Source organism: Cetorhinus maximus, chromosome 20 (genome assembly GCF_964194155.1).
Source record: "Cetorhinus maximus chromosome 20, sCetMax3.hap1.1, whole genome shotgun sequence".
NCBI lineage: Eukaryota > Metazoa > Chordata > Chondrichthyes > Lamniformes > Cetorhinidae > Cetorhinus > Cetorhinus maximus.
In genome coordinates this window covers 2,383,116-2,407,324 of record NC_135898.1, presented here as the reverse complement: position 1 = coordinate 2,407,324, position 24,209 = coordinate 2,383,116, and the positions used below count along the sequence as shown (strand labels likewise).

Genomic DNA, 24,209 nt, shown 5'->3' with positions numbered 1-24,209 from the left:
CTCGACAAAAGGACAACTGCAAAGTCAGTGTGGCTGAACACCCCCATTCTACAAATTATTGGGTTAAAGGTGTTGGATCTCAAAAAGAATATGGCCAACCACGAGGCTTAGGCAACGGTCTGTGGAATTGCCAGTAGACAAGTCAACAACAGGTGATGGTTTCCTCACCTATGTCATTCCCAGCTGAAGCCTGCGAGATGCTTGCTCACTAACCAAGATTCTGTTGCAGTCATGAGAGCAGGTCAGGGGGATGTCATCTGCCATTCGTGGGCCCACCATTTTCATGGAGGAATGAACCCAAATAAAATAGAGGAGTGGCAATTGGATGCATTTAGGCCTCCGTCTGACAAACTCAGCACGAGCATTATCTTAATGTTCTTACCCGAACCCTGTCCAGATCACTGGGGTTGAGTACTGATCCTTGGAAAAACTCCATCTGAGTTGTGTGGCGTTTGAACAGGGCCTGAAGCTCAAGGCCAGGTCTTATGCTGGAAGTAAGCATTGCATACAGCGTTAATTGAGATGGAACTTCCTGTAAAATCAAGATTAGATTGTTATTTACATGATTCCCACTTTCTTTGCTCAGTTCCCGAATACAGGGGGAGGCAGCAGCAGCTGCCATTTTGTTACAAATCGACTGAAGTGAAAATTAGTTGGTCTCCGTAACCGGGGTCAATCCACCAGGGTCAGTTCAAGCCCAGTTCATGTCCAGAGGTGAGTTTGAGATCTACGCCAGCTTCTACAATAGGGTCTCTATCGAACCTGGTGCACACAGTGCTGTTAGGAAGGCAGTTCTAGGATTTTGACCCAGCAATGATGAAGGAATGGTAATATATTTCCAAGTCTGGATGGTGTGTGATTTGAAGGGCAACTTACAGGCAGTGGTGTTCCCACGCTCCTGCTGCCCTCTTCCTTCTAGGTGGTAGATTGCCGTGGGTTTTTTTTTTAGAACAAGGTGAGGCTTGGGCTGCTGGTTTAGTTCTATAACCACAAGGCCACCTTTCCTATTATATAGCATGAGCTACAGCAGCTCAAAATTAAATTCCAGTTGCTGTATTTTTATGGTACCGGTTCATTAAGTCACTAATGCCCACTGTCATCTGTACTCGGTCTGGGTCCCTGCCAACATGGTTGACTCTTAACTTCCCTCTAAGTCAAGGGTTATGGAGATCAAGTGGAAAAGTGGAGTTAAGGCCCAGATCAACATGGTCATATTGACCGGTGGAGCAGGCTTGAGAGGCTGGATGGCCCAATCCTGCTCCTATTTCTTAGGTTTTTATGATCTTTAAGTCCGCGGTGTATCACACTCAAGGTAACTAGGGATGGGCAATGTTTCCCATCTTTGCCAACAATGCTAATTGCTAAAATATATTTCAGATTTTGCGAGGACACTGGGAAAGATGCCAGTTTCCAGCACTCAGAACTTACTTCTCCATAACTACAATGTCTGTTGAAATTTCCTCTCTTTCTTTGCAAGTAAAATCCTTCAGGAAATCATGGACACTATTCAGAGTAATGTGACCGCAGAGTATGACATATCTGCAACAGATCACACACAAAGGTCAAAAGCTCCAGAACCCGAATAGATCTCTTTGCAGTCAAGCTGTGGGAGGTAGGTCTCTCCTTTCTTCCTTGGGCATCTGGCATTGGGGGTGGTAACTCTTGTCCTCACTTGCCCTTGGAGACGCTACATGAAGTGGCTTGGGGAAACTCTGAATCAATTCACTGGAGGATGAAAGAGCATGGCATAGGGAATGGCCACAATAGTCCTTGGCTGTACAAGGGAGGACATGAGGGTTCTTGATGCAGGAAAGAAAATGTTGGTGGAGAATAGGCCCTGTTTTCATTTGCAATTTGTTTTAGAGGATTGGCCGATCGGGGCCTGAGCTATAACTAGGCCTTGTCTTACATCTGCATTTCTCGCCCCGTCCTCTCCCAATCCCTTCACCCTCTGCTGTGGTTCCCCATCCACCCACCAAATGGTGTCCCAGTGCATGTTCGGGGCAGAGAGAAGCAAGGGGTCCTGGAAAAAAACTCCAAAATCAGTTGCCTCATTCTGTCAGCTGTGCTGAGTTTGTACCCAACCCCAGTCAAGGCTTGCAACTGTCGACTGGGGGAAACTTGTCGTGGAGATAGTTGAAGTGGTAGTTTGAGAAACAAGAGTCGGAGCAAAAGGATGAGGAAATTTGGGTCCCTTGCGTTAATGCTAATTGTTTAACAACTTTCAACGAGTGCGACTCACCTGTGACCTTCCAGTGGCAACTTCTCCTATTCTCAGTTGTGATTTGCCATTGGTTTCGGTGTACAAAATCTCAGCCAATCAGATGCAGGTTTGATCCAGACTTTTGCCCGTGTGACATCCTACATGAAAAGTTTGGACATGCTGGGTCACACCTTCCTCGTCTGGCCACACACTGACCGGCAGGACTCCTTGGACAGTCAGCAGGAGCAGGAGTCCTGACTGACTTTCTGGGCAGAATTTTTCCATCGGCGAGTTGGGGGCGGGACCCGCTTGCCGATGTGGGATGACATTGGGGTGGGGTGGAGGGGGATCCCCCGACATCATCCCGCCCCATTTAAATCTTCAGGAAGGCGGGGGGGGGAACAGCGCGATCAGCTGTCCGCCCGCTGACCTGTCAATGGCCAATTGAGACCATTGACAGGGTAGTGAAAACAATCAAAGGCCCTGCCCGTCCAACCTTAAGGCTGGTGGGCAGGCCAGGAGCCCCAGCGGGAAGGAGAAAAAACATGAAACCTCATCCACCGGCGGGATGAGTTTTCATGTCGGTTTTAAAAATCTTTAATAAAGTTTCCGTGATATTTACTAACATGTCCAATCTCGTGTGACATTGCCACATGAGGGGGGACATGTTAATAATTTTTTTTATTTTTCTATTTCTAAACTTTCAAACACTGTCAGCGATCTCCCTGAGGCAGCACTTAGTCTCAGGGAGATGGGCGTTCTACCGTGTGCATGCGTGAGAGAGAGCGCACTCTGAGAGTTGGGGAAATCCCTCCCCCCCCTCTGCACAGGGAGTGCATAGCGCTTCCCGTCGGGCAGCCCGCTGGGTGGGCCTTAATTGGCCCGCCCACTCAAAATGGCGGCGGGACCCGTTTCGGCGGCGGCGATCAGCTGCCCGCCCACCGCCGAGCCGGTGGGGCCCGCCCGCCCATCAAGGGCAAAATTCTGCCCTCTGTTTTCCCAGTGGACCAATGGCGCTGAGACCTGGGCCCTCCCTAAGATCCACCCTGATCTCAATGACTGACAGAAAGTTTGCTGAGATATCTGGCAAATGTTAATCAGAAAACCTACCCCAGTGGGAAAGTGATTGGAGAAAGAGATGGAGAATACTCACTTTTTTCCCATGAATCGTCTGTATTTACCAGTGTATTTCCGATGGCTCCCAATAATTTCTATAATCTCAGGGACATGACTTGCAAACAAGACCTGTCAGAGTTAGCAATTTTCCAAATGTTAACACACTGTGACTTCAAAACCGACAACCATTTCTGTGACTTTGCCACATATAAACCACAGTATTATCATGAGCATTTTTCAGAGAATTAAAGAAAGACTTACATTTCTATAGTGCCTTTCTTGGCCAAAGGAGATCCCAAAGCACTCTCCTGCCAAGAAAGTAGTTTTGAAGTATATTCATTGTTGTAATGCAAGATACTCAGCAGCCAATGTGCAGACAAGCTTCCACAAATAGCAATACAATAATGACCAGATAATCTGTTTTGTTGTGTTGATTCAGGGATAAGCGTTTGGCCAGGGCACCAGGGATAACTGCTCCCCAGCACCTCCGACAGAGCAATTCTCTCAGTATTACACAGGCGTGTTGCTCGAGTTTTTTGTGCTCCAGTTTCTCGAGTGAGACTTGAATTCATCATTTTTTGGACACAACATTCAGATTACACTGAGCCTACAGCACAAGAAGAGGCCATTCGAACCAGCAGGTCAATGCTGGTGATTCTGCTCCACACAAGCCTCCACCCGTCTCTTTTCTTCGCAGTCTAACAGCATATAACCATGTATTCTTTTCCTCTTTCTGTATTTATCTAGCCTCCTCTGAAAGGCATCTGTGCTATTTATCCACATTCTCATCGCTCTTTGGATAAAGAAGTTTCTCCCATAGGGGAGTGCAATCACTAGGTCTGGTCAAGAGTGGTGCATTGGTCAGTGACTTGAGCAGCGGAGCAGTGTGCGGTTTGGTAGAGTGAACAGTAGACAGGGAGAACAGGGGAACTGGTGGCCAGAGGCAGAAAGGAGCAGGGAATTAGTGATCGGGGGAGGAGAAGGGAGGAATGACCCGCTTAGGAGGACCACTCTTGCCCTTTCTGGCTGCACTTTGAGTGGAGCGCCTGACTTGAGTGCTGTAGCATACTGGGTGAGGTTAGTACCCAGCCGAGTGAGGCAGTGGGACCTCCAAAAATCCACAATGGGTTGTGGAAGGATTGCTGGCCCCACATTGGAACAGATTTCCCCTGGCTTTAAATGTTCCTGCCCAGTCCAGCTATCTTATCCAAATACAACACATCATCAGTTATTCACATCTTCAATCCAGCCTTCTTGAACAGTACTTTTAAGACTCCAAACACTGAAATAACATTTTGAAAGTGCTTGAATGTAATATGAATGTGAATGGAATAAAAATATTTTCAAATTTCAGTCCTGCAGAAATGAATTGATCATTTAAAAAATATTTACTACTTGGCGCATTTCTGGCCGGTAATGTGTGTCATGAAACTAACATAGTTGTTCCATAATATTTTTCTGGTTTATTGTGAAGTAGGTTTATGGGGATAAGTATAGTTGGGTCTGCATGTGATTTAATTACATTATTTACTCAAGCAGACTGCAAGCTTTAAATCATCAAAAGAAGCTAGGTGCTTGACATGCTAACCAGTAAACATGGATTAGCATGTAAGGTGTGAAGGGAATTTGCATTTTTAGATAAATGAAGGGATATTTGGATTTCAAAAGGATCTTTGTCTGTTACAACTAGCCAGATAAGCAAAGCTAAGGAATGTGTTTATTTTTCCCAAAGGTTACTGGCAATATTGGCACCATGAAAGTTTTTATACTGTGAAGAAGACAGTTTCAAAGACGTATGGAACAATAGAATTTACATATTAAAAAGAGAGAAACATACATAAAGGAAAATGAAAGGTTATGTGTGAGAAGGCTATGTGAGATCTAACAGGAGTGTGTGAAATAGCCTTAATGAAGCCTCCAGCATTTGTGCATGAGTCTGCTGTCTAATGGAACTGAAATAAGGGGAAAGCCATTTGGAATTCCACTGTCAAGGGTATTGTGTTAACTTGCTGAGTTTGTTTTAAATCTAAAATCTATTGTGGACCGTTGCCTTAAACAGAGTGTAACTGGGAGTCAGGTTAATTAGGGATTTTAGGAGTTATTATAGTAGTAATTATAGTCTTATGCAAGTGTTTGACATCTTTTATTTTGTTAATAAATATTTTAATTTAATTTTTAAAATCCCTAAAGGCCTTGGTGGACTTATTACTTCTGAATTCAGTGCACACATCTTATAATAAATACAAATTGCAAAACTGTTGTGATAGCGTGACCAGGTTTCCCTTGTGGAGTTGGTCCACCTGACACATGTCATCTGCCACGTCATCATGTGTGCCCACTGTATTGGCGCCTTAGTAGGGTCCATAGTGTCCGAAAAGTACCCAAGGAACAAGCAGGTTGTTAGGTCTGGATCTCTCAACTAGATGCCTTATTCAATGTAAATATGCATTGAATCAACCTTTCCCAATAATATCTCACAAAGCTAAAGGATGTAACACCTTCGTAGTGTACAGCAACATCAAAATATACAAAATAGCAGCTGTGGTACCCAATGAGCATGGTGCACAGGTAAGGCTTTCCCATTAGGAAGGCACCTGGACAAAGTTGGCCCCTTCCATCCATCGGACAAAGTGAAGTCTGAAAGTGGACAAGAGTGACTTAAACTGGTCATCGATCTTGCCTAGGTTTGGAAAGGTGGCATTTCACATGGTAACTGCCTGCAGGCAAGAAGGAGGGAACAGCAATGCTGGGGGGTGGTGACTGGAAAGGGTGGGAAACTGAGAGGGGAAGGGGCATGAGGAGGCTAACTAAGGATAATGTGGTGCCAACTTGAGTGACAGTTGCTCCCTTGGGCAGGAAGGAGACTGTGGTCCCATTAATCAGTGCTGGATTCAAAGAGCGCAAATGAGATGGGGGAGGGAAGGAGATAGCCTACCCTATAAAGACATTGACAGACAGAATAAAATAAAGCAATGAATTTACCAAGCCCAAGATGATAAAGAATACCATGAAGACCTGGCCAACAGTGGTCCTGGCAGTTAAGTCACCATATCCAACAGTTGACATGGTGACCATGAGTAAATAGACGCACTGCCAGTAGGTTAAGATTTGTCCATTAGGTTCTGTTAACCAGGGATCTCCTGAATTTTCAATCTAAAAACAGAGAATGTGACAATTAATGACACAGTCATGCAAGGAGTTTCTTCACTGAACTCTGATTGGCCCAGGTGAAAGATTACCATAGCAGAAATGTTATAGCAAAGGTGCAGTCTTGGAAGCAAATAAGATTGTTCACAACATTGTCAGGTCTTTTAAAATGTCCTCCTTCCTCACTATCCCTCTGTTAACTACAACACTCAGTCCACCAGTCCAAGCCGCCAGTGCACAGGCTGAGTGTGGGCTTATTGTCATAGAATGTGGAAAGTACAGAATCAAACCTATGGTCTTCCTGAGCAGCACAAAGCTACTGAATAAACTGCAAGTGCTTGAAGAGTTTCCAGTGCTGCCAAATCATATCCTACACCTAGCCCCACTCATTCATCATCCCACTTCACTGGCCCCAATGTCTTGTGTTCAAATCCTTCATGGCCTTACTCCAGTCCAATAGCCCATCCCACCCACCAACCCGCCCAAAAATCTCTGATCCCAGGATCTTCCAAAACTCCATTTCCTATGGTCTCACCACTGGCAGCCTTGGCACCATGCTCTGGAATTCCTTTATTAAGCTTCTTCACCTCTCACTCTCTCCTCCTTTAAGATCTATTGCTAAGAGCAATCTCTTTGATGAGTTGTTTGGTAACAGTTTCCTAATCTCGCCTTCTTTGGCTGAGAATCTAATTTCCTCCTGACTGTAAGCATCACTGAACCTCTTTCTACATTTAAACGCAAAGTGCCCTTGCTGCTTTTAACAAGGAAAGTCTTGTTCCCAGAAAACCCATAGGACACAAAACTCATGTTAAAATGACTAGATGTACTTTAGTTGGAGGCAGTAAATAACATGCTATGAACTTACCGTGTGTATGAAGCCAGCAGCTGTAAACCACGTGCCCAGAAACACAGACAGCAAACTGGCCAATTTGATTTTCGTACTGCAAAATTAAAGATTGAAAAATAAGTTGGACTGGTGTGTAGCAGAAATATGACATTATTCTTGTCTGCTTACTCTGTCAGATGTCTCCCCTTCTCCTCCAGAATGCCCAAGATTTAAAACTTGAACCAAAGCTGGTTTGTCATAGAGCCATAGAAGTCTACAGCACAGAATAAGGCCCTTCGGCCCATCGAGTCTGCGCCGGTCAAACAAGTATCTAACTATTCTAATCCCATTTTCCAGCACTAGGCCCATAGCCTTGTATGCCATGGCATCGCAAGTGCACATCCAAATACTTCTTAAATGTTATGAGGGTTTCTGCCTCTACTACCCTTTCAGGCAGTGAGTTCCAGATTCCCACCACCTTCTGGGTGAAAAAATTCTTCCTCACATCCCCTCTAAACCTCCTGCCCCTCACCTTAAATCTATGCCCCCTAGTTAATGATCGCTCCACCAAGGGGAAAAGTTCCTTCCTGTCTACCCTATCTATGCTCCTCATAATTTTATACACCTCAATCATGTCCCCCCTCAACCTCCTCTGCTCCAGGGAAAATAACCCCAGTCTATCCAATCTCTCCTCATAACTAAAACTCTCCAGCCCAGGCAACAACCTGGGTAAATCTCCTCTGCACTCTCTCTAGTGCAATCACATCCTTCCTATAATGTGGATTCCAGAACTGCACACAGTTTGGCTCATTGGATAGCACTCTTGCCTCTGGGTTGGAAAGTCAGAAGTTTAAACCCCATTCCAACAATATAACCTTGGCTGTGCCATCTTCTAGATGTCAAATTGGAATTTTGTTCACGCATTCATGTCTGACCTGTACCTGAGCTTCATTTATCCACCTTGTTTAATACCGTCACCCAGTAAACATCCATCAGTCTCAGACTCGCAAGCTCCAATTGACTTACAGCCTTATGGAGGAGGAGAGTTCCAGAGTTCCTCTCCGGGCTGTGTGAAGAAGCGAGTCCTGATTCTCCTCCAGAATGGCCTAGCTCTTATTTTAAGATTGTGCCCCCATGTTTTTGACTCCATCACTGGAAGAAATCAATCCACTCTAGCTATTCTACTGAATCCTTTCAGTGTGTTAAAACACCACAAGCAAATACCTCTGTATTTCCTTCACTGCAGGGAAAACAAGTCTGGGCATTGCAACCGGTCCTCGTTATGTAACACTCCCGAGCCCCGGATTCATTCTGGTGAATCTGCGCTGCACCCCCTCCAATTATATATCCTGCCTGAGGGGTAGTGCCCAGATATGTGGTCTGCTCAGGGTATTATTTCCTTCCCTTTGTATTCCAGCCCCTTTAAGAAACGATTTGGCATGTGGAGATCTGGAGTGAGCACTCAGTCAGCCCTCTTGGGCCACCATGAAAAGTGGCTGTAAAGACAAAGTAAGAACTCTTCAGGGTGTACTTGTGATCAGCGCTCAACATCCTCTGGCAAACTACTCTGTGGATGGCATCAGTTTACAAAGCTGATATCATCAACTTGTCCAGTCACAGCATAACTTACTTTCTCTTCAGGATCCTTAAATATTGCAGTATTTCAGGCAATTGCAACAGGCGGAGAGACCTCATGAACCTCAAGCCTGGAAACAAAAAACAAAAAAAAAATCACCTCAATATGCTCATATATGCCTGGCAGGTTTCCCTTGTGTTTCGAAGATTGAGGTGCCAGTCATGGTAAAGCTCATTGGATGGCAGCCTGGGCTAATCTGGTGGGATAGGATCCTGGGTGATCTGGTGGGGCAGGATCCTGGGTGATCTGGTGGGGTAGGATCCTGGGTGATCTGGTGGGGCAGGATCCTGGGTGATCTGGTGGGGTAGGATCCTGGGTGATCTGGTGGGGTAGGATCCTGGGTGATCTGGTTGAGTGGGATACTGGTGATCTGGTGGGGTAGGATCCTGGGTGATCTGGTTGAGTAGGATACTGGTTCATAGAAACATAGAAACTAGGAGCAGGAGTAGGCCATTCAGCCCTTCGAGCCTGCTCCGCCATTCATTATGATCATGGCTGATTATCCAACTCAATAGCCTGCTCCTGCTTTCTCCCCATACCCTTTGATCCTTTTGCCCCAAGAGCTATATCTAACTCCTTCTTGAAAACATACAATGTTTTGGCCTCAACTACTTTCTGTGGTAGCAAATTCCACAGGCTCACCACTCTCTGGGTGAAGACATTTCTCCTCATCTCAGTCATAAATGGTCTACCCTATATCCTCAGACTGTGACCCCTGGTTCTGGACTCCCCCACCATCGGGAACATCCTTCCTGCATCTATCCTGTCTAGTCCTGTTAGAATTTTATAGGTTTCTATGAGATCCCCCCTCATTCTTCTGAACTCCAGCGAATATAATCCATATGTCAGTCCCGCCATCCCAGGAATCAGTCTGGTAAACCTTCGTTGCACTCCCTCTATAGCAAGAACATCCTTCCTCAGATAAGGAGACCAAAACTGCACACAATATTCCAAGTGTGGTCTCACCAAGGCCCTGTATAATTGCAACAAGACATCCCTGCTCCTGTACTCGAATCCTTTCACTATGAAGGCCAAATCTGGTTGGGTGGGATCCTATGGCGAACTGGTTAGGTGGGATCCTGGGGTGATCTGGTTGGGCAGGATCCTGGGGTGATCTGGTTGGGTGGGATCCTGCGCAAAATTAGATGGATCAGAACCTCGGTAGAAACACTTTTTTAATATGTTCATGGGATGTGGGCTTCGCTGGCTGGGCCAGCATTTATTGCCCATCCCTAATTGCCCTTGAGAAGGTGGTGGTGAGCTCCCTTCTTGAGCCGCTGCAGTCCATGTGGTGTAGGTACACCCCACAGTGCTGTTAGCAATGGAATTCCAGGATTGAGACCCAGTGACAGTGAGGGAACAGCGATATATTTCAAAGTCAGGATGGTGTGTGGCTTGGAGGGGAACATCCAGTTGGTGGTGTTCCCATCTATCTGCTGCCCTTGTCCTTCCAGGTGGTAGTAGTTGTGCTGTGGAAGGAGCCTTGGTGAGTTCCTGCAGTGCATCTTGTAGATGGTACACACTGCTGCTACTGTGCATCAGTGGTGGAGGGAGTGAATGTTTGCAGATGTGGTGCCAACCAAGCGGGGCTATCTTGTCCTGGATGGTGTTTTGAGTGTTGTGGGAGCTGCAATCATCCAGGCAAGTAGAGAGTTTTCCATCACTCTCCTGACTTGTGCCTTGTAGATGGTGGACAGGCTTTGGGGAGTCAGGAGATGAGTTAATTGCCGCAGGATCCCCAGCCTCTGACCTGCTCTTGCAGCCATAGTATTTATATGGCTAGTCCAGTTCAGTTTCTGGTCAATGGTAACCCCCAGAATGTTGATAATATGATGAAATCTAAACTCACCTTCTTTAGTTGACTCCAGTTCCCAACAAACCTCGGGCCTCCTGTGCATGAGCCGGCTGGGAAATGGCCAACATGAGCAAATCGAGTTTTCCTCGTCTTCATCTCGGGGACCGGCCCTACACACTTGCGCAGAATGGAAAAGAGAAAACAGTGCAAAGAGACAGCTCGGGTGACCTGATACAGAGTGACATTACCTTGTCAGTGTCCCAGGGAGCAGGACACAGGAAGGGGACAGGGAGAAGTCGCAACAAGTCCCAGTTAAAGGATAAAGACAGGGGACATAAATAGGTCCCATTAAGTAAAGTAAAACAATGGAGCAGAGAAATAGTCTCTGAGTTAAAGAGAGAGCTGCAAGGAGCATACTTGAAGTGGTGTGGGATTGAGAGGAGCACTGAAGATCTGAGAAGGCAGCCAAAGGTTGGTGATTCTGTGCTGCGAGCTGTGGCAAAGGTACCCCTTTGGAGCAGTGGTGTTCTGCTTGGCACGACCAAAGAGCTGAAATTGTGCTTGGAAGGTGATGCTTGAGTGTACCCGAAAATCCAGGGGAAAGGAATCTCGGAAGATTGAAACCCTGTGAGGTAAGCCATTGTTGAAGCCGCCCAAGTGGGAATTCCAAGGCGAGGTCTTCAGATGTGGAGATTGGAAACCCTCGTGAGAAAGACCAAATTTCAGTGAGACTGGTTGGCTTACAATGTGAGAAATGTCTGGGTGAGTTGTTCACAAATCCATGGAATCTGCTTTGGTTGCATCTGTCATAGAGTGTTCAGTGTGTGTCAGAAGGAGAAGACAAGGATTTTGATTTCTTTGGGAACATGAACAGATATACTAAGAGCAGGAGGAGGCCACTCAGCCCCTCGAACCTGCACCTCCATTCAATAAGATCGTAGCTGATCTGATTGTAACCTCAATTTCACATTCCTGCCTATCCCGATAACCTTTCACCCTCTTGCTTATCATGAAGCTATCTACCTCTGCCTTAAAAATATTCAAAGCCTCTGCTTCCATTGCCTTTTTGTGGAAGAGAGTTCCAAAGACTCACAATCCTTTGAGAGAAATAAATTCTCCTCATCTCTGTCTTAAATGAGCGACCCCTTATTTTTAAACAGTGACCCCTAGTCCTAGATTCTCCAACAAGGGGAAAAATCCTCCCCACATCCACCCTGTCAAGACCCCTCAGGATCTTAAAGGTTTCAATTAAGTCACCTCTTACTCTTCTAAACTCCAGTGGATACAAGCTGAACCTGTCCAACCTTTCCTCATAAGACAACCCACCCATTCCAGGTATTAGCCTCGTTAACCTTCTCTGAACTGCTTCCAATGTATTTACATACTCCAGTAAAACTACAAGGCTATTGGAACAGCAGTTAACTGAATAGTCAGTTATAGAACTCAGTGAAGTGATCAGTTCAGTAGAGGTGCTACTGGAGACTGAGTTTGGGCAACTCATGTGTTCTCTCTGCAGTAAAGAAATAATGAGTTTAGGGAGAGGTTTTTGGGCGTCTCGGGGAAAGATACAAGTTGGATGAAAAGCATCGAGTGAATGCTCAGGAATTCACTGGAAAAAAACCATTTGCAACTGTGCCAGACCCAAGCGAGAAGCCTTTGTGTCAAGCTCGTGGTAACTCTTCACTGGTTTATGTGTCTGTAAAGATAATTCTGGGGTAAGGGAATACTGTGAATTTGAAGCATCTTCTTGTGTTTGTAATGAGAGTTTGACCTGAACAGAGTGTGACCTCAGTGAAGTTCCACGAGTTTGGTGAGTTGAGAGAAATTGGTGAGGAGGCGACGGAGGTGCTCCTTTGCTTTTTCTAACATTGTTAACCTGCAGGAATTGCTTCTTGCTCTACTACAGGGGAATCTGGTAAGTGGTTAACATCTTTCTATTCCTAAGGTTTCAAATACTACAGGCATTTGTGGCAAGATTAATAAAATACGTATAAGAAAATAAGTAATTGAATATAATAATTAAGTAGTTAATTCAAACGCATAAACATGGCACACCACCTGTCCTGCCATGGCTGCAGCCTGGGGGAGCTCCAGTGTGTCAGTGTGATCCAGGGCAAACATGTCTGCACCTTGAGGAGCTTCGGCTCAGTCATTGAGCTGGAGGCTAAGCTGCAGACACTGTATCACATCAGAGAGGGGGAGAGTTACCTGGACACTTTGCACCAGGTGATGGTCACACCCCTTAGGATCAGGTGTTCTGATTTGGAAGGTGGGCAGGGAAAGGAGGCAGTGACTGTGAGTGAGACACATAAGGGGACCCAGAGGCCAGGAGTTTGAGCCTGTGCTATTGTCCAACAGGTTTGAGGTTCTCTCACTTGTTTGGATGGGAGTGAGGGCTGCAAGGTGGATGAGCTGACTGACTATGGCAATGTGGTACAGGAAGCCATTCAAGTGGGGAGAGCAAAAAGGAATGTAGTGGTCGTCGGGGACAGTATAATGAGGGAGATTGACACTGTTCTCTACAGCATAGAGCAAGAGTCCAGAAGGCTTTGTTGTCTACCCAGTGCCAGGATTTGGGATGTTTGCTCAGGGCTGGAGAGGAATTTACAGTGGGAGGGGGAACATCTAGCTGTCGTGGTCCATGTGGGTACCAACAACATAGGCAGAACAAGGAAAGCGGTTATGCATTATCAGTATGAGGAGCTAGGCACCAAATTAAGAAGCAGAACCTCAAAGGTAACAATTTCTGTATTATTACCTGAGCCACATGCAAATTGACAGAGGACAAATAAGATTAGAGAAATTAATTGAACCATGCTGGGGCCAGTGTCCTCGCGAGCCACATAACTGGGGAAGTGGAGGGGGAGTTAAAATAAATAAACAAATTTGGAAATGACAAAACTAATGCCTCTGTATCTGAATGCATGTGGCATTCGGAGCAAAACAGATGAACTGATAGCGCAAATAGAAATAAATAAGTTCAATCTGATAGCCATTACTGAGACCTGATAGATTGGGACCTGAATATTGAAGGGTACATGACACTTAGGAAGGACAGGAAGCTCAGAAAATGTGGAGGGAAATGTGGCTCTGTTAATTAATAATAGTATTAGCACATTAGAGAAGGATGGCCTATGTTCAGGAAACCATGATGTAGAAACGGTTTGGGTAGAGATGAGAAATGATAAAGGCAAGAAGTCACTTGTGGGAGCGGTGTACAGGCCCCTTAATTGTAACTACAAGGTAGGACAGAGTATATAGGAAGAGATAAGGGAGTTTGTCGGAAAGATACAGCAATAATCATGGAGGATTTTAAATCTACATATAGATTGGAAAAATCAGAGGGGCAAAGGTAGCCTAGATGAAGAGTTCAAAGAATGTTTTCGGGATAGTTTCTTAGAACAGCACATTCTGGAGCCAACCATTGGTACCGTGCAACAATGTAGGATTAGTCAATGACCTCATAGTTAAGGTGTTTCTAGGTAGCAGCGATAATAATATGATAGAATTTTACATTCAGTTTGAGGGAGAGAAGCATGGGTCCAAGACTAGTATTTTAAACTTAAATAAGGACAATTATGAGGGTATAAAAGCAGAGCTAAATAAAGTGAACTTGCAAATGAGGTTAAGGGATAGATCATTAGAGATGCAGTGGCAGACATTTAAAGAGATATTTCAGAATACATAGATAAGATACATTTGAATGAGAAAGAAAAATTGCAAGGGAATGACCCACCATCCATAGTTAACTAAAAAGTTAAAGACAGTATCAAACTTAAAGAAAAAGCATATAATTGCACAGAACGATGGCAGGTCAGAAGATTGGACGGAATATAAAGAACAGCAAAGAATGACAAAAAGATTAATAAGGATGGGAAAAAATAAAGTTCGAGAGAGAGCTAGCATGAAATATAAAGATGAATAGTAAGAGTTTTTATAGATATTTAAATAAGAAAAGATTGAACAAAGTTAGGGTTGGTCCTATGGAAAGTGAGTCTGGGGAGTTAATAATGGAAAATAAGGAGATGGCAGATGAATTGAACAGGTATTTTGAATCGGTCTTCACTATAGAGGAATTGGAATGGAGGGAGGAACTCAGGAAATTACAATCACCAGGGAAATGGTAATTAGCAAATTGTCGGAGCTGTGGGCTGGCAAATCCTCATCCTAGGAGGGTCTTAAAAGAAGTGGCTAATAGTTGATGCGTTGGTTTGAATTTTCCAAAATTCTCTAGATTCGGGGAAGGTCCCATTATATTGGAAAATAGTGAATGTAACTCCTTTATTCAAAAAGGGAGGGAGACAGAGAGTGGGAAACTACAGGCCAGTTCGCTTAACATCTGTAATAGGAAAAGTGTTAGAAGCTATTATTAAAGAAGTTATAGCAGGGCACTTGGATAAATTCAAGGTAATCAGGCAGAGTCAACATGGTTTTGTGAAAGGGAAATCATGTTTGACCAATTTATTGGAGTTCTTTGAAGGAGTTACATTTGCAGTGGATTAAGGGGAACGAGTGGATGTATTGTACTTAGATTTCCAGAAGGCGTTTGATAAGGTGCCACATCAAATGTTATTGTGGGAAATAAAAGCTCATGGTATAGGGGGTAACATATTGGCATGGATAGAAGATTGGCTAGCTAACAGGAAACAGAAAGTTAGCATAAATGGATCTTTTTCTGGTTGGCAGGATGTGACAAGTGGTGTGCCACAGGGATCAGTGCTGGGGCCTCAACTTTTTATAATTTATATAAATGACTTGGATGAAGGGACCGAAGGTATGGTTGCGAAATTTGCTGATGACACAAAGATAGTTAGGAAAATAAGCTATGAAGAGGACGTAAGGAGGCTACAAAGAGATATAGTTAGGATAAGTGAGTGAGTAAAGATCTTGGCAAATGGAGTATAATGTGGGCAAATGTGAAATTGTCCATTTTGGCAGGAAGAATAAAAAAGAAGCATATTATTTAAATGTGAGAGCTCTGAGATGCAGAGGGATCTGGGTGTCCTCATGCATGAATCACAAAAGGCTGGTATGCAGGCACAGTAAGTAATTAGGAAAGCTAAAAGAATATTTCTCTTCCTCAAAAGGCAGTGGAAGCAAGGTCTTTGAATATTTCTAAGGCAAAGCTAAATAGAATCTTGATTAACAACAGGGTAAAAGATTATCGGGGGTAGCTGACTTACCTTCACGATTTCTAAACAAAAAGTTAGGATTTATCAAGCCAAGTTTCACTCTGGGATTTGACTTGCCCAGTATTAACATCAATTGGGATCATAATGATAATGGGAGATTCAGCAATGGTAATGCTGTTGAATGTCAAGGAAAGATGGCTAGATGCTCTCTTATTGGAGATAGTCATTGCCTGGCACTTGGGCACTTGGGTGGCACGAATGTTGCTTGCCACGTGTCAGCCCAAGTCTGAATGTTGTCCAGGTCTTTATTCCTATGGACACGGACTACTTCAGTATCTGAGGAGTCGCGAATGGTGCTGAACACTGTGCAATCATCAGCGAACATCCCCACTTCTGGCCTGATGATAGAGGGAAGTCATTGATGAAGCAGCTGAAGATGGTTGGGCCAAGGACACTACCCTGAGTAACTCCTTCAGTGATATTCTGGGACTGAGATGATTGACCTCCAACAACCACAACTATTTTTCTTTGTGCTAGGTATGACTCTAACCATTCACACTGTGCTGATGACGGGGAGTAGACTGATGGGGCAGTAACTGGCCGAGTTGGATTTGTCTCGCTTGTTATGGACAGGGCATACTGGGTAAATACCAGTATTGTAGTTGTACTGGAACAGCTTGCCTAGGCAAGCTTGTTCAAACAGCGCAGCTAGTTGTGGAGCACAAGTCTCCAAGAATATTGCTGGAATCTGTGATGTTGGAAACCTCAGGAAGAGGCTGAGATGGATGATCCACTCAGCACTTCTGGCTGAAGATTCTTGAAATGCTTCAGCCTTGTCTTTTGCACTGATGTGCTGGGCTCCCCCATCATTGAGGATGGGGATATTTGTGGAGCCTCCTCCTCCAGTGAGTTGTTTAATTGTTCACCACCATCACGACTGGATGTGGCAGGACTGCAGAGCTTAGATCTGATCCGTTGGTTGTGGGATCGCTTAGCTCTGTCTATTGCATGCTCCTTCCGCTGTTTGGAATATAATTATTCCTGTGTTGTAGCTTCACCAGATTGACACCTCATTTTTAGGTATGCCTGGTGCTACTCCTGGCATGCCCTCCTGCACTCTTCATTGAACCAGGGTTGATCTCCCCAGCTTGGTGGCAATGGTAGGGTGGGGGATATGCGGGGCCATGAGTTTACAGATGATGGTTGTACACAATACTGCTGATGTTGATGGCCCACAATGCCTCATTTTTGTCCTGTTTTGAGTTGCTCTATCTGTTCGAAATCTATCCCAATTAGCACGGTGGTAGTGCCACACAACATGATGGAGTTTATCCTAAATGTGAAGGCAGGACTTTGTCTTTGCAAGGACTGTGTGGTGGTCACTCCTACCGATACTGTCATGGACAGATGCATCTGCAGCAGGCAGGTTGGTGAGGATGAGGTCAAGCATGTTTTTCCCTCTTGTTGGTTCCCTCGCCACCTGCCACAGACCCAGTCTAGCAGCTATGTCATTTAGGACTCGGCCAGCTTGGTCAGTAGTGGTGCTACCGAGCCACTCTTGGTGATGGACATTGAAGTCCCCCAGAGTGCTCTCTGAGCCCTTGCCACCCTCAGTGCTTCCTCCAAACGATGTTCAACATGGAGGAGCACTGATTCATCAGCTGAGGGAGGGTGGTACGTGGTAATCAGCAGGAGGTTTCCTTGCCCATGTTTGACCTGATGCCATGTGATTCATGGGGTCCAGATTCAAGGTTGAGGACTCCAGAAATTGCTGTACCCTAGCCAAGCTGTTCCAGTACAGCTACAACACTGGCACCTACCTGGCTATGTGGAAAATTTCCCACGTGTGTCCTGTACTCAAAAAGCAGGACAAATCCAACCCGGCCAATTACCGCCCCATCAGTCTACTCTCAATCATCAATAAGGTGATGAAGGGGTCAGCAATAGTGCTATCAAATGGCACTTGCTCAGTTTGGGTGCCACCAGGGCCACTCAGCTCCTGACCTCATTACAGCCTTGGTTCAAACATGGACAGAAGAGCTGAACTCCAGACGTGAGGTGAGAGTGACTGCCTTTGACATCAAGGCTGCATTTGACTGAGTGTGGCATCAAGGAGCCCTAGCAAAACTGGAGTCAATGGGAATCAGGGGGAAACGTCTCCACTGGTTGGAGTCATACCCAGTACAAAGGAAGATGATTGTGGTTGTTGGAAGTCAATCATCTCAGTTCCAGGACATCTGAAGGAGATAGCTGAAGAGATAGTGGAGGCAATAGTGGTGATCTTTCAGGAATCACTGGAGTCAGGGATGGTCCCAGAGGACTGGAAAATCACTAATGTAACCCCCCTGTTTAAGAAGGGAGTGAGGCAAAAGACGGGAAATTACAGGCCGATTAGCCTGACCTCGGTCATTGGTAAGATTTTAGAGTCCATTATTAAGGATGAGATTTCAGAATACTTGGAAGTGCATGGTAAAATCAGGCAAAGTCAGCATGGTTTCATCAAGGGGAGGTCATGCCTGACAAATCTGTTAGAATTCTTTGAGGAGGTAACGAGTAGGTTAGACAAAGGAGAGCCAATGGATGTTATCTACTTGGACTTCTAGAAGACCTTTGACAAGGTGCCGCACAGGAGGCTGTTCAGTAAGATAAGAGCCCATGGTGTTAGAGGCAAGGTATTAGCATGGATAGAAGATTGGCTGTCTGGCAGAAGGTAGAGAGTGGGGATAAGGGGGTCCTTCTCAGGATGGCGACCGGTGACTAGTGGATTTCTGCAGGGGTCAGTGTTGGGACCACAACTTTTCACTTTATACATTAATGATCTAGATGAAGGAACTGAGGGCATCCTGGCTAAGTTTGCAGATGATACAAAGATAGGTGGAGGGACAGGTAGTATTGGGGAGGCGGGGAGGCTGCAGAAGGATTTGGACAGGTTAGGAGAATGGGCAAAGAAGTGGCAGATGGAATACAATGTGGAGAAGTGTGAGGTCATGCACTTTGGTAGGAAGAATAGAGGCATGGACTATTTTCTAAATGGAGAGAGAATTCAGAAATCTGGAGTGCAAAGGGACTTGGGAGTCCTAGTCCAGGATTCTCTTAAGGTTAACTTGCAGGTTGAGTCGGTAGTTAGGAAGGCAAATGCAATTTTGGCATTTATTTCGAAAGGACTAGAATATAAAAGCAAGTTGCTGCTGCTGAGGCTTTATAAGGCTCTGGTCAGACCACATTTAGAATATTGTGAGCAATTTTGGGCCCCGTATCTCAGGAAGGATGTGCTGGCCCTGGAGAGGGTCCAGAGGAGGTTCACGAGAATGATCCCAGGAATGAAAGGCTTAACATATGAGGAACGTTTGAGGACTCTGGGTCTATACTCGATGGAGTTTAGAAGGATGAGGGGGGATCTGACTGAAACTTACAGAATACTGAAAGGCCTGGATAGAGTGGACGTGGGGAAGATGTTTCCATTAGTAGGAGAGACTAGGACCCGAGGGCACAGCCTCAGAGTAAAGGGAAGACCTTTTAGAACAGAGATGAGGAGAAACTTCTTTAGCCAGAGAGTGGTGAATCTATGGAATTCATTGCCACAGAAGGCTGTGGAGGCCAGGTCATTGAGTGTATTTAAGACCGAGATAGATAGGTTCTTGATTGGTAAGGGGATCAAAGGTTACGGAGAGAAGGCAGGAGAATGGGATTGAGAAACTTATCAGCCATGATTGAATGGCGGAGCAGACTCGATGGGCCGATTGGCCTAATTTCTGCTCCTATGTCTCATGGTCTTATGGTCTTATCATTGCAGGAGTTCCTCAGGATAGTGTCCTAGGGCCCAACCATCTATAACTGCTTCTTCAATGACCTTCCTTCCATCGTAAGGTGAGAAGTGGGGATGTTCGCTGATGATTGCACAATGTTCAGCACCATTCGTGACTCCTCAGATACTGATGCAGTCCATGTCCAAATGCAGCAAGACCTAGACAATATCCAGGCTTGGGCTGACAAGTGGTAAGTAACATTTGCGCCACACAAATGCCAAGGGATGACCATCTCGAACAAGAGAAAATCTAACCATCGCCTCTTGACATTCAATGACATTACCATTGCTGAATCCCCCACTATCAACATCCTGGGGGTTACCATTAACCAGAAACTGAACTGTTTCATATAAATATAAATACTGTGGCTACAAGACCAGGTCAGAGGCTGGGAATCCTGCGATGACTAACTCACCTCCTGACTCCCCAAAGCCTGTCCATCATCTACAAGGCACAAGTCAGGAGTGTGATGGAATACTCCCCACTTGCCTGGATGAGTGCAGCTCCGACAACACTCAAGAAGCAACAGAAACTGTTGGATGGTTTCTGCGGGAGTTGGGGTGGGGGGGAGGGTGGTGTAGTCACTGGACCAGTAATCCACAGGCCAAGGCTAATGTTCACATCCTGCCACGGCAGCTGGGGGGCTTTAAACTCAATTCAGAACTCTGGGATAAAAAGCAAGGGCAGAGACCACCCCTTGTCGGGTGGGCTCGGTGGCGGTGGTCGGATAGCTGACTGCCCCCTGCCATCGAGGCCGGAAGGCGATTTCACGCTTGGCGGGCCAATTAAGGCTCACCCAGCGTGGATGAGCTTTCCTAAAAAGTGCAAAAGCCACTTGGCCTTTTCACCTGCCCGTCAACCGTAAGGTTGGACAGGCAGCGAGAAAGGGAAGTTCATTGAATATTTAATGGCCTTAACAGGCCTTTTAATTGTCGGCAGACGCACATGCACCCACCGACTGAAATATTGCACGTTGATGTTGGGATGCTCGCCCAACGTCACCACGTGTCATTTTAAGCTCGAGCGGATTGGGTACACGCCCACCTGCCGAGGTAACAATTTTGCCCCAAGTCTCAGTAATAGTGACATGAAACCATTTTCAATTGTCGTAGCAACCCACCTGGTAAGGAAATCTGCCGTCCTTACCCAGTCTGGCCTACATGTGACTCCAGACCCCCAGCAATGTAGTTGACTCTTAACTGCCCTCTGAAATTGCCTAGCAAGTAACCCAGTTGTATCACACCTCTACGAAGTCTAAAGGGAACGAAACCAGGCGGATCACCCCGCATTTATCTAGGCACCGGAAACAACAATGATCCAGGACAAAGCAGCCCCGCTTGATTGGCAGCCCATCCACAAATATTCACTCCCTCCACCACCGACGCACAGTAGCAGCAGTGTGTACCATCTACAAGATGCACTGCAGGAATTCACCAAGGCTCCTTCGACACCACCTTCCAAACCCACGATCACTACCACCTAGAAGGACCAGGGCAGCAGACACATGGGAACACCACCACCTGGAAGTTGCCCTCCAAGTCACACACCATCCCAACTTGGAAATATATCGCTGTTCCTTCACTGTCGCTGGGTCAAAATCCTAGAACTCTGTCCCTAACAGCACTGTGGGTGTACCTACACCACATGGACTGCAGCGGCTCAAGAAGCCAGCCTCACCACCACCTTCTCAAGGGCAATTAGGGATGGACAATAAATGCTGGCCTAGCCAGCAATGCCCACATCTCAGGAATGAATTTTAAACAATTCCCAGGGCAACTCCCTTCCGACTGTATACCACTGTGCCGCCACTTCTGTGGGTTTGTCCTGCCGGTGGGACAGGACAAAGCCAGGGATGGTGATGGTGGTGTCTGGGATATGATTCTGTGAGTATGACTATGTAAGGCTGTTCTTTGTCTAGTCTGTGGGACACCTCTCCCAATTTTAGCACGAGCTAGTAAGGAGGACTTTACAGGATCGACAGGGCTGAGATTGCCGTTGTTTCCGGTGCCTAGATCAATGTGGGGTGATCCGTTCAGTTTCGTTCCCTTTAGACTTCGTAGAGGTGTGATACAACTGGTCGGTTTGCTAGGCAATTTCAGAGGGCAGTTAAGAGTCAACGACGTTGCTGTGGACCTGGAGTCACACGCAGGCCAGACCAGGTAAGGATAGCAGATTTCCTTCCCTAAAGGGCATCCGTGAACCAGATGGGTCATAACGACAATCGGAAATGGTTTTCATGTTACTAATACCGAGACTTGTTTTTTAATCCCAGAGTTTAAAGCCCTCCAGCTGCCGTGGCAGGATGTGAACTCGTGTCCCCAGAGCATTAGCCTTGGCCTGTGGATTACTGGTCCAGTGACTACACCACCCTCCCCCGCCCACCCCAACTCCCGCAGAAACCATCCAACAGTTTGTGATGCTAAACGCACAACTGAGCAGATTTATTGAACCTCTTTTCACCATTTGCTGTGGTGGGAGATGTGAGCCTGAGACCTGCGGCCTTGCCAGCCCAGCTGCTATGACAGCTGCCTGCTAGGGTCAGCACCTCCAGTGGTCGGTGTGCTAGGAGGTCTTACCACATGTGCCGCCAATGGCTCCAATCAGAAGAGGGGGGCGTGATGTTGCTATGACAACTCAAATACTGAGCAGACCATCGGTCCCTACAGGAATGTCACCAAATATGGAGAAGATGGCAGCAATCCGCTTCACCGCTCCAGGCCTACTTTGCAGAATTCCCAGCATGTCCACAGCGAGATGTTAGAGATTGCAGAACATTCCACCAAAGTTGATCTAAGTTTGTAGTAACAGAACCGCAATCCTTGGTGTCAGGAAGTCGCTGGGAGATGTTTTTGTTGCTGAGAAGACAACTCAGATATTTTAAATATGATGATGACTTGCCCAAGAGGAGAGTTAGCAAAAGGGAAGCAATAATGCCATTAGCGCACTCACCAATACAGTCCTTGTGGAAATAGAGTGCGAGGATAACTGGAGGGATGGTGAAGAAGTCTACAACGGAGCTGAGCTCATACCAGAACCGTAGCTTGTCTTCAGCTGCTATGAACTGTTGAGCAGACAGAAGAAGCAGGTCATCTTCAGGCCCTGGTCTCCTCACAACTCACACTTCTCCAGTAATTAGGAGAAGGAATGTACATTGATGCCCACCCCAGCCTACACCTTCACTTAGGGCCCAGAGACGGCTGACAGTGGCTGAGCGGTGAAAATCAGGGACACAGTGGCAGAGCCAAGGTATTTCAGAAGGTTGGAGGGCTGGAGGAGATTACAGAGGTAGGAAGGTGTGAGGCTATGAAGGAAATTGAAATCAAGGGTGAGAATCTTAAAATTGAGCCACTGGTAAGGTCAACCTGGATTTTATTCTCCCCGAGTGGGATTTCGAAGTGTGTGTGACTCAGTGGGCCAGCCCTCTCGCCTCTGGGTTCAAATGTTGTGGGGTCAAGTCCCCCTGCAGACTTGAGCATAAAAATCAAAATTGACTCTCTCAGTGCAGTACTGAGGGAGTGCTGTGTTGTCAGAGGTACTGCCTTTAAATGAGGCATTAAACTGCAGTTCTGTTTGCTCTCTTACCCGGGCACTAAAGGTCCATGGCATTATTTGAAAAAAAAAGCGTTCTCCCTGTTGTACAGGCCAATACTATTATCCCTCCACCAACGTCATTAAAGCAGATTGTCGGATTGCTGTTTGTGGGATCTTCCTGTGTGTAAATTGGCTGCCATGTTTCCTACATTACAACATTGACTACACTTCAGAAGAGACTTTATTGCTCTCAGGTGCTTTGGAGCACCCTGAGATTGAGAAAGGCACTACTGTGTAGAAATGTGAGTCTTTCCTTTCAGAGGCAAGGGCACAGTGAAATGAGACCAATTTACACTAGAACTTCAACAAAAGAAAATTACTCACACGCAGTCCAAAGTAAAATAAAAATAACCCGTTAAAGCACAGATCAACTTTTTGGAGACGGCTCAAAGCCACTTGGATGTCTTCATTACTCCTGTAGAGAGGGAACAGTAAATTCAATTCATCGGATCATGGATCTCCCTCAGAAACCCACTCCCCTCTTCCCTAAGGAGGGGGAGTTCCCCTTTTCCCTGCACCAAGGAAGAGTTACACAAAGCGTTCATCTACATGGCAAGCTCTCGATCTCAGCCTCCTTGCCATGGGAGTGAGGATTTGTTCGTTTCTTTAAAAGGGGGAGGAGAATTTGAGAGAATTTCCTGCTCCTAACAGCCAGTGCAAAGCCCATTTCAGAAGCTGGTTCATGTGGTGTCATCTTAAAGGCATTAGTGACGATCAGGATGGGTGGGCTAACCAAGCATCATATTTTGGCCTTGGAACATTTAAGCTGTACACCCAAGAACAAGGGCTTTAAGTTGAGGTAAGTTTAAAATTCCCCAAAGAATCAGGCAGGAGAACAGCTTCTGGCCTTCACTAACTGATCCTGTTGTCTAGTTCCCAAACTGGCCCCTTCCTGTCTGGACCACCTGCATCGCTTTGCAGCCAACTGATTCCAAAATGATATTGGGCTCCTAAAGC

At 45.9% G+C, this 24,209-nt stretch overlaps 1 protein-coding gene across 1 annotated transcript in view; it reads right to left on the bottom strand.

Annotated features, from left to right (window-relative positions):
• The window catches only part of LOC144694617 (calcium-activated potassium channel subunit alpha-1-like), a 110,142-nt gene that overhangs the window by 85,742 nt on the left and 191 nt on the right, over positions 1 to 24,209 (bottom strand). The window contains exons 2-9 of the mRNA XM_078565217.1: positions 23,577 to 23,667; positions 22,611 to 22,722; positions 8,923 to 8,998; positions 7,332 to 7,407; positions 6,302 to 6,472; positions 3,357 to 3,448; positions 1,429 to 1,539; positions 383 to 488 (exon numbers count right to left, since the gene is read on the bottom strand). Of these exons, the coding sequence (XP_078421343.1) occupies positions 383 to 488; positions 1,429 to 1,539; positions 3,357 to 3,448; positions 6,302 to 6,472; positions 7,332 to 7,407; positions 8,923 to 8,998; positions 22,611 to 22,722; positions 23,577 to 23,667 (835 nt within the window). The remainder of the gene's footprint in view (positions 1 to 382; positions 489 to 1,428; positions 1,540 to 3,356; positions 3,449 to 6,301; positions 6,473 to 7,331; positions 7,408 to 8,922; positions 8,999 to 22,610; positions 22,723 to 23,576; positions 23,668 to 24,209) is intronic.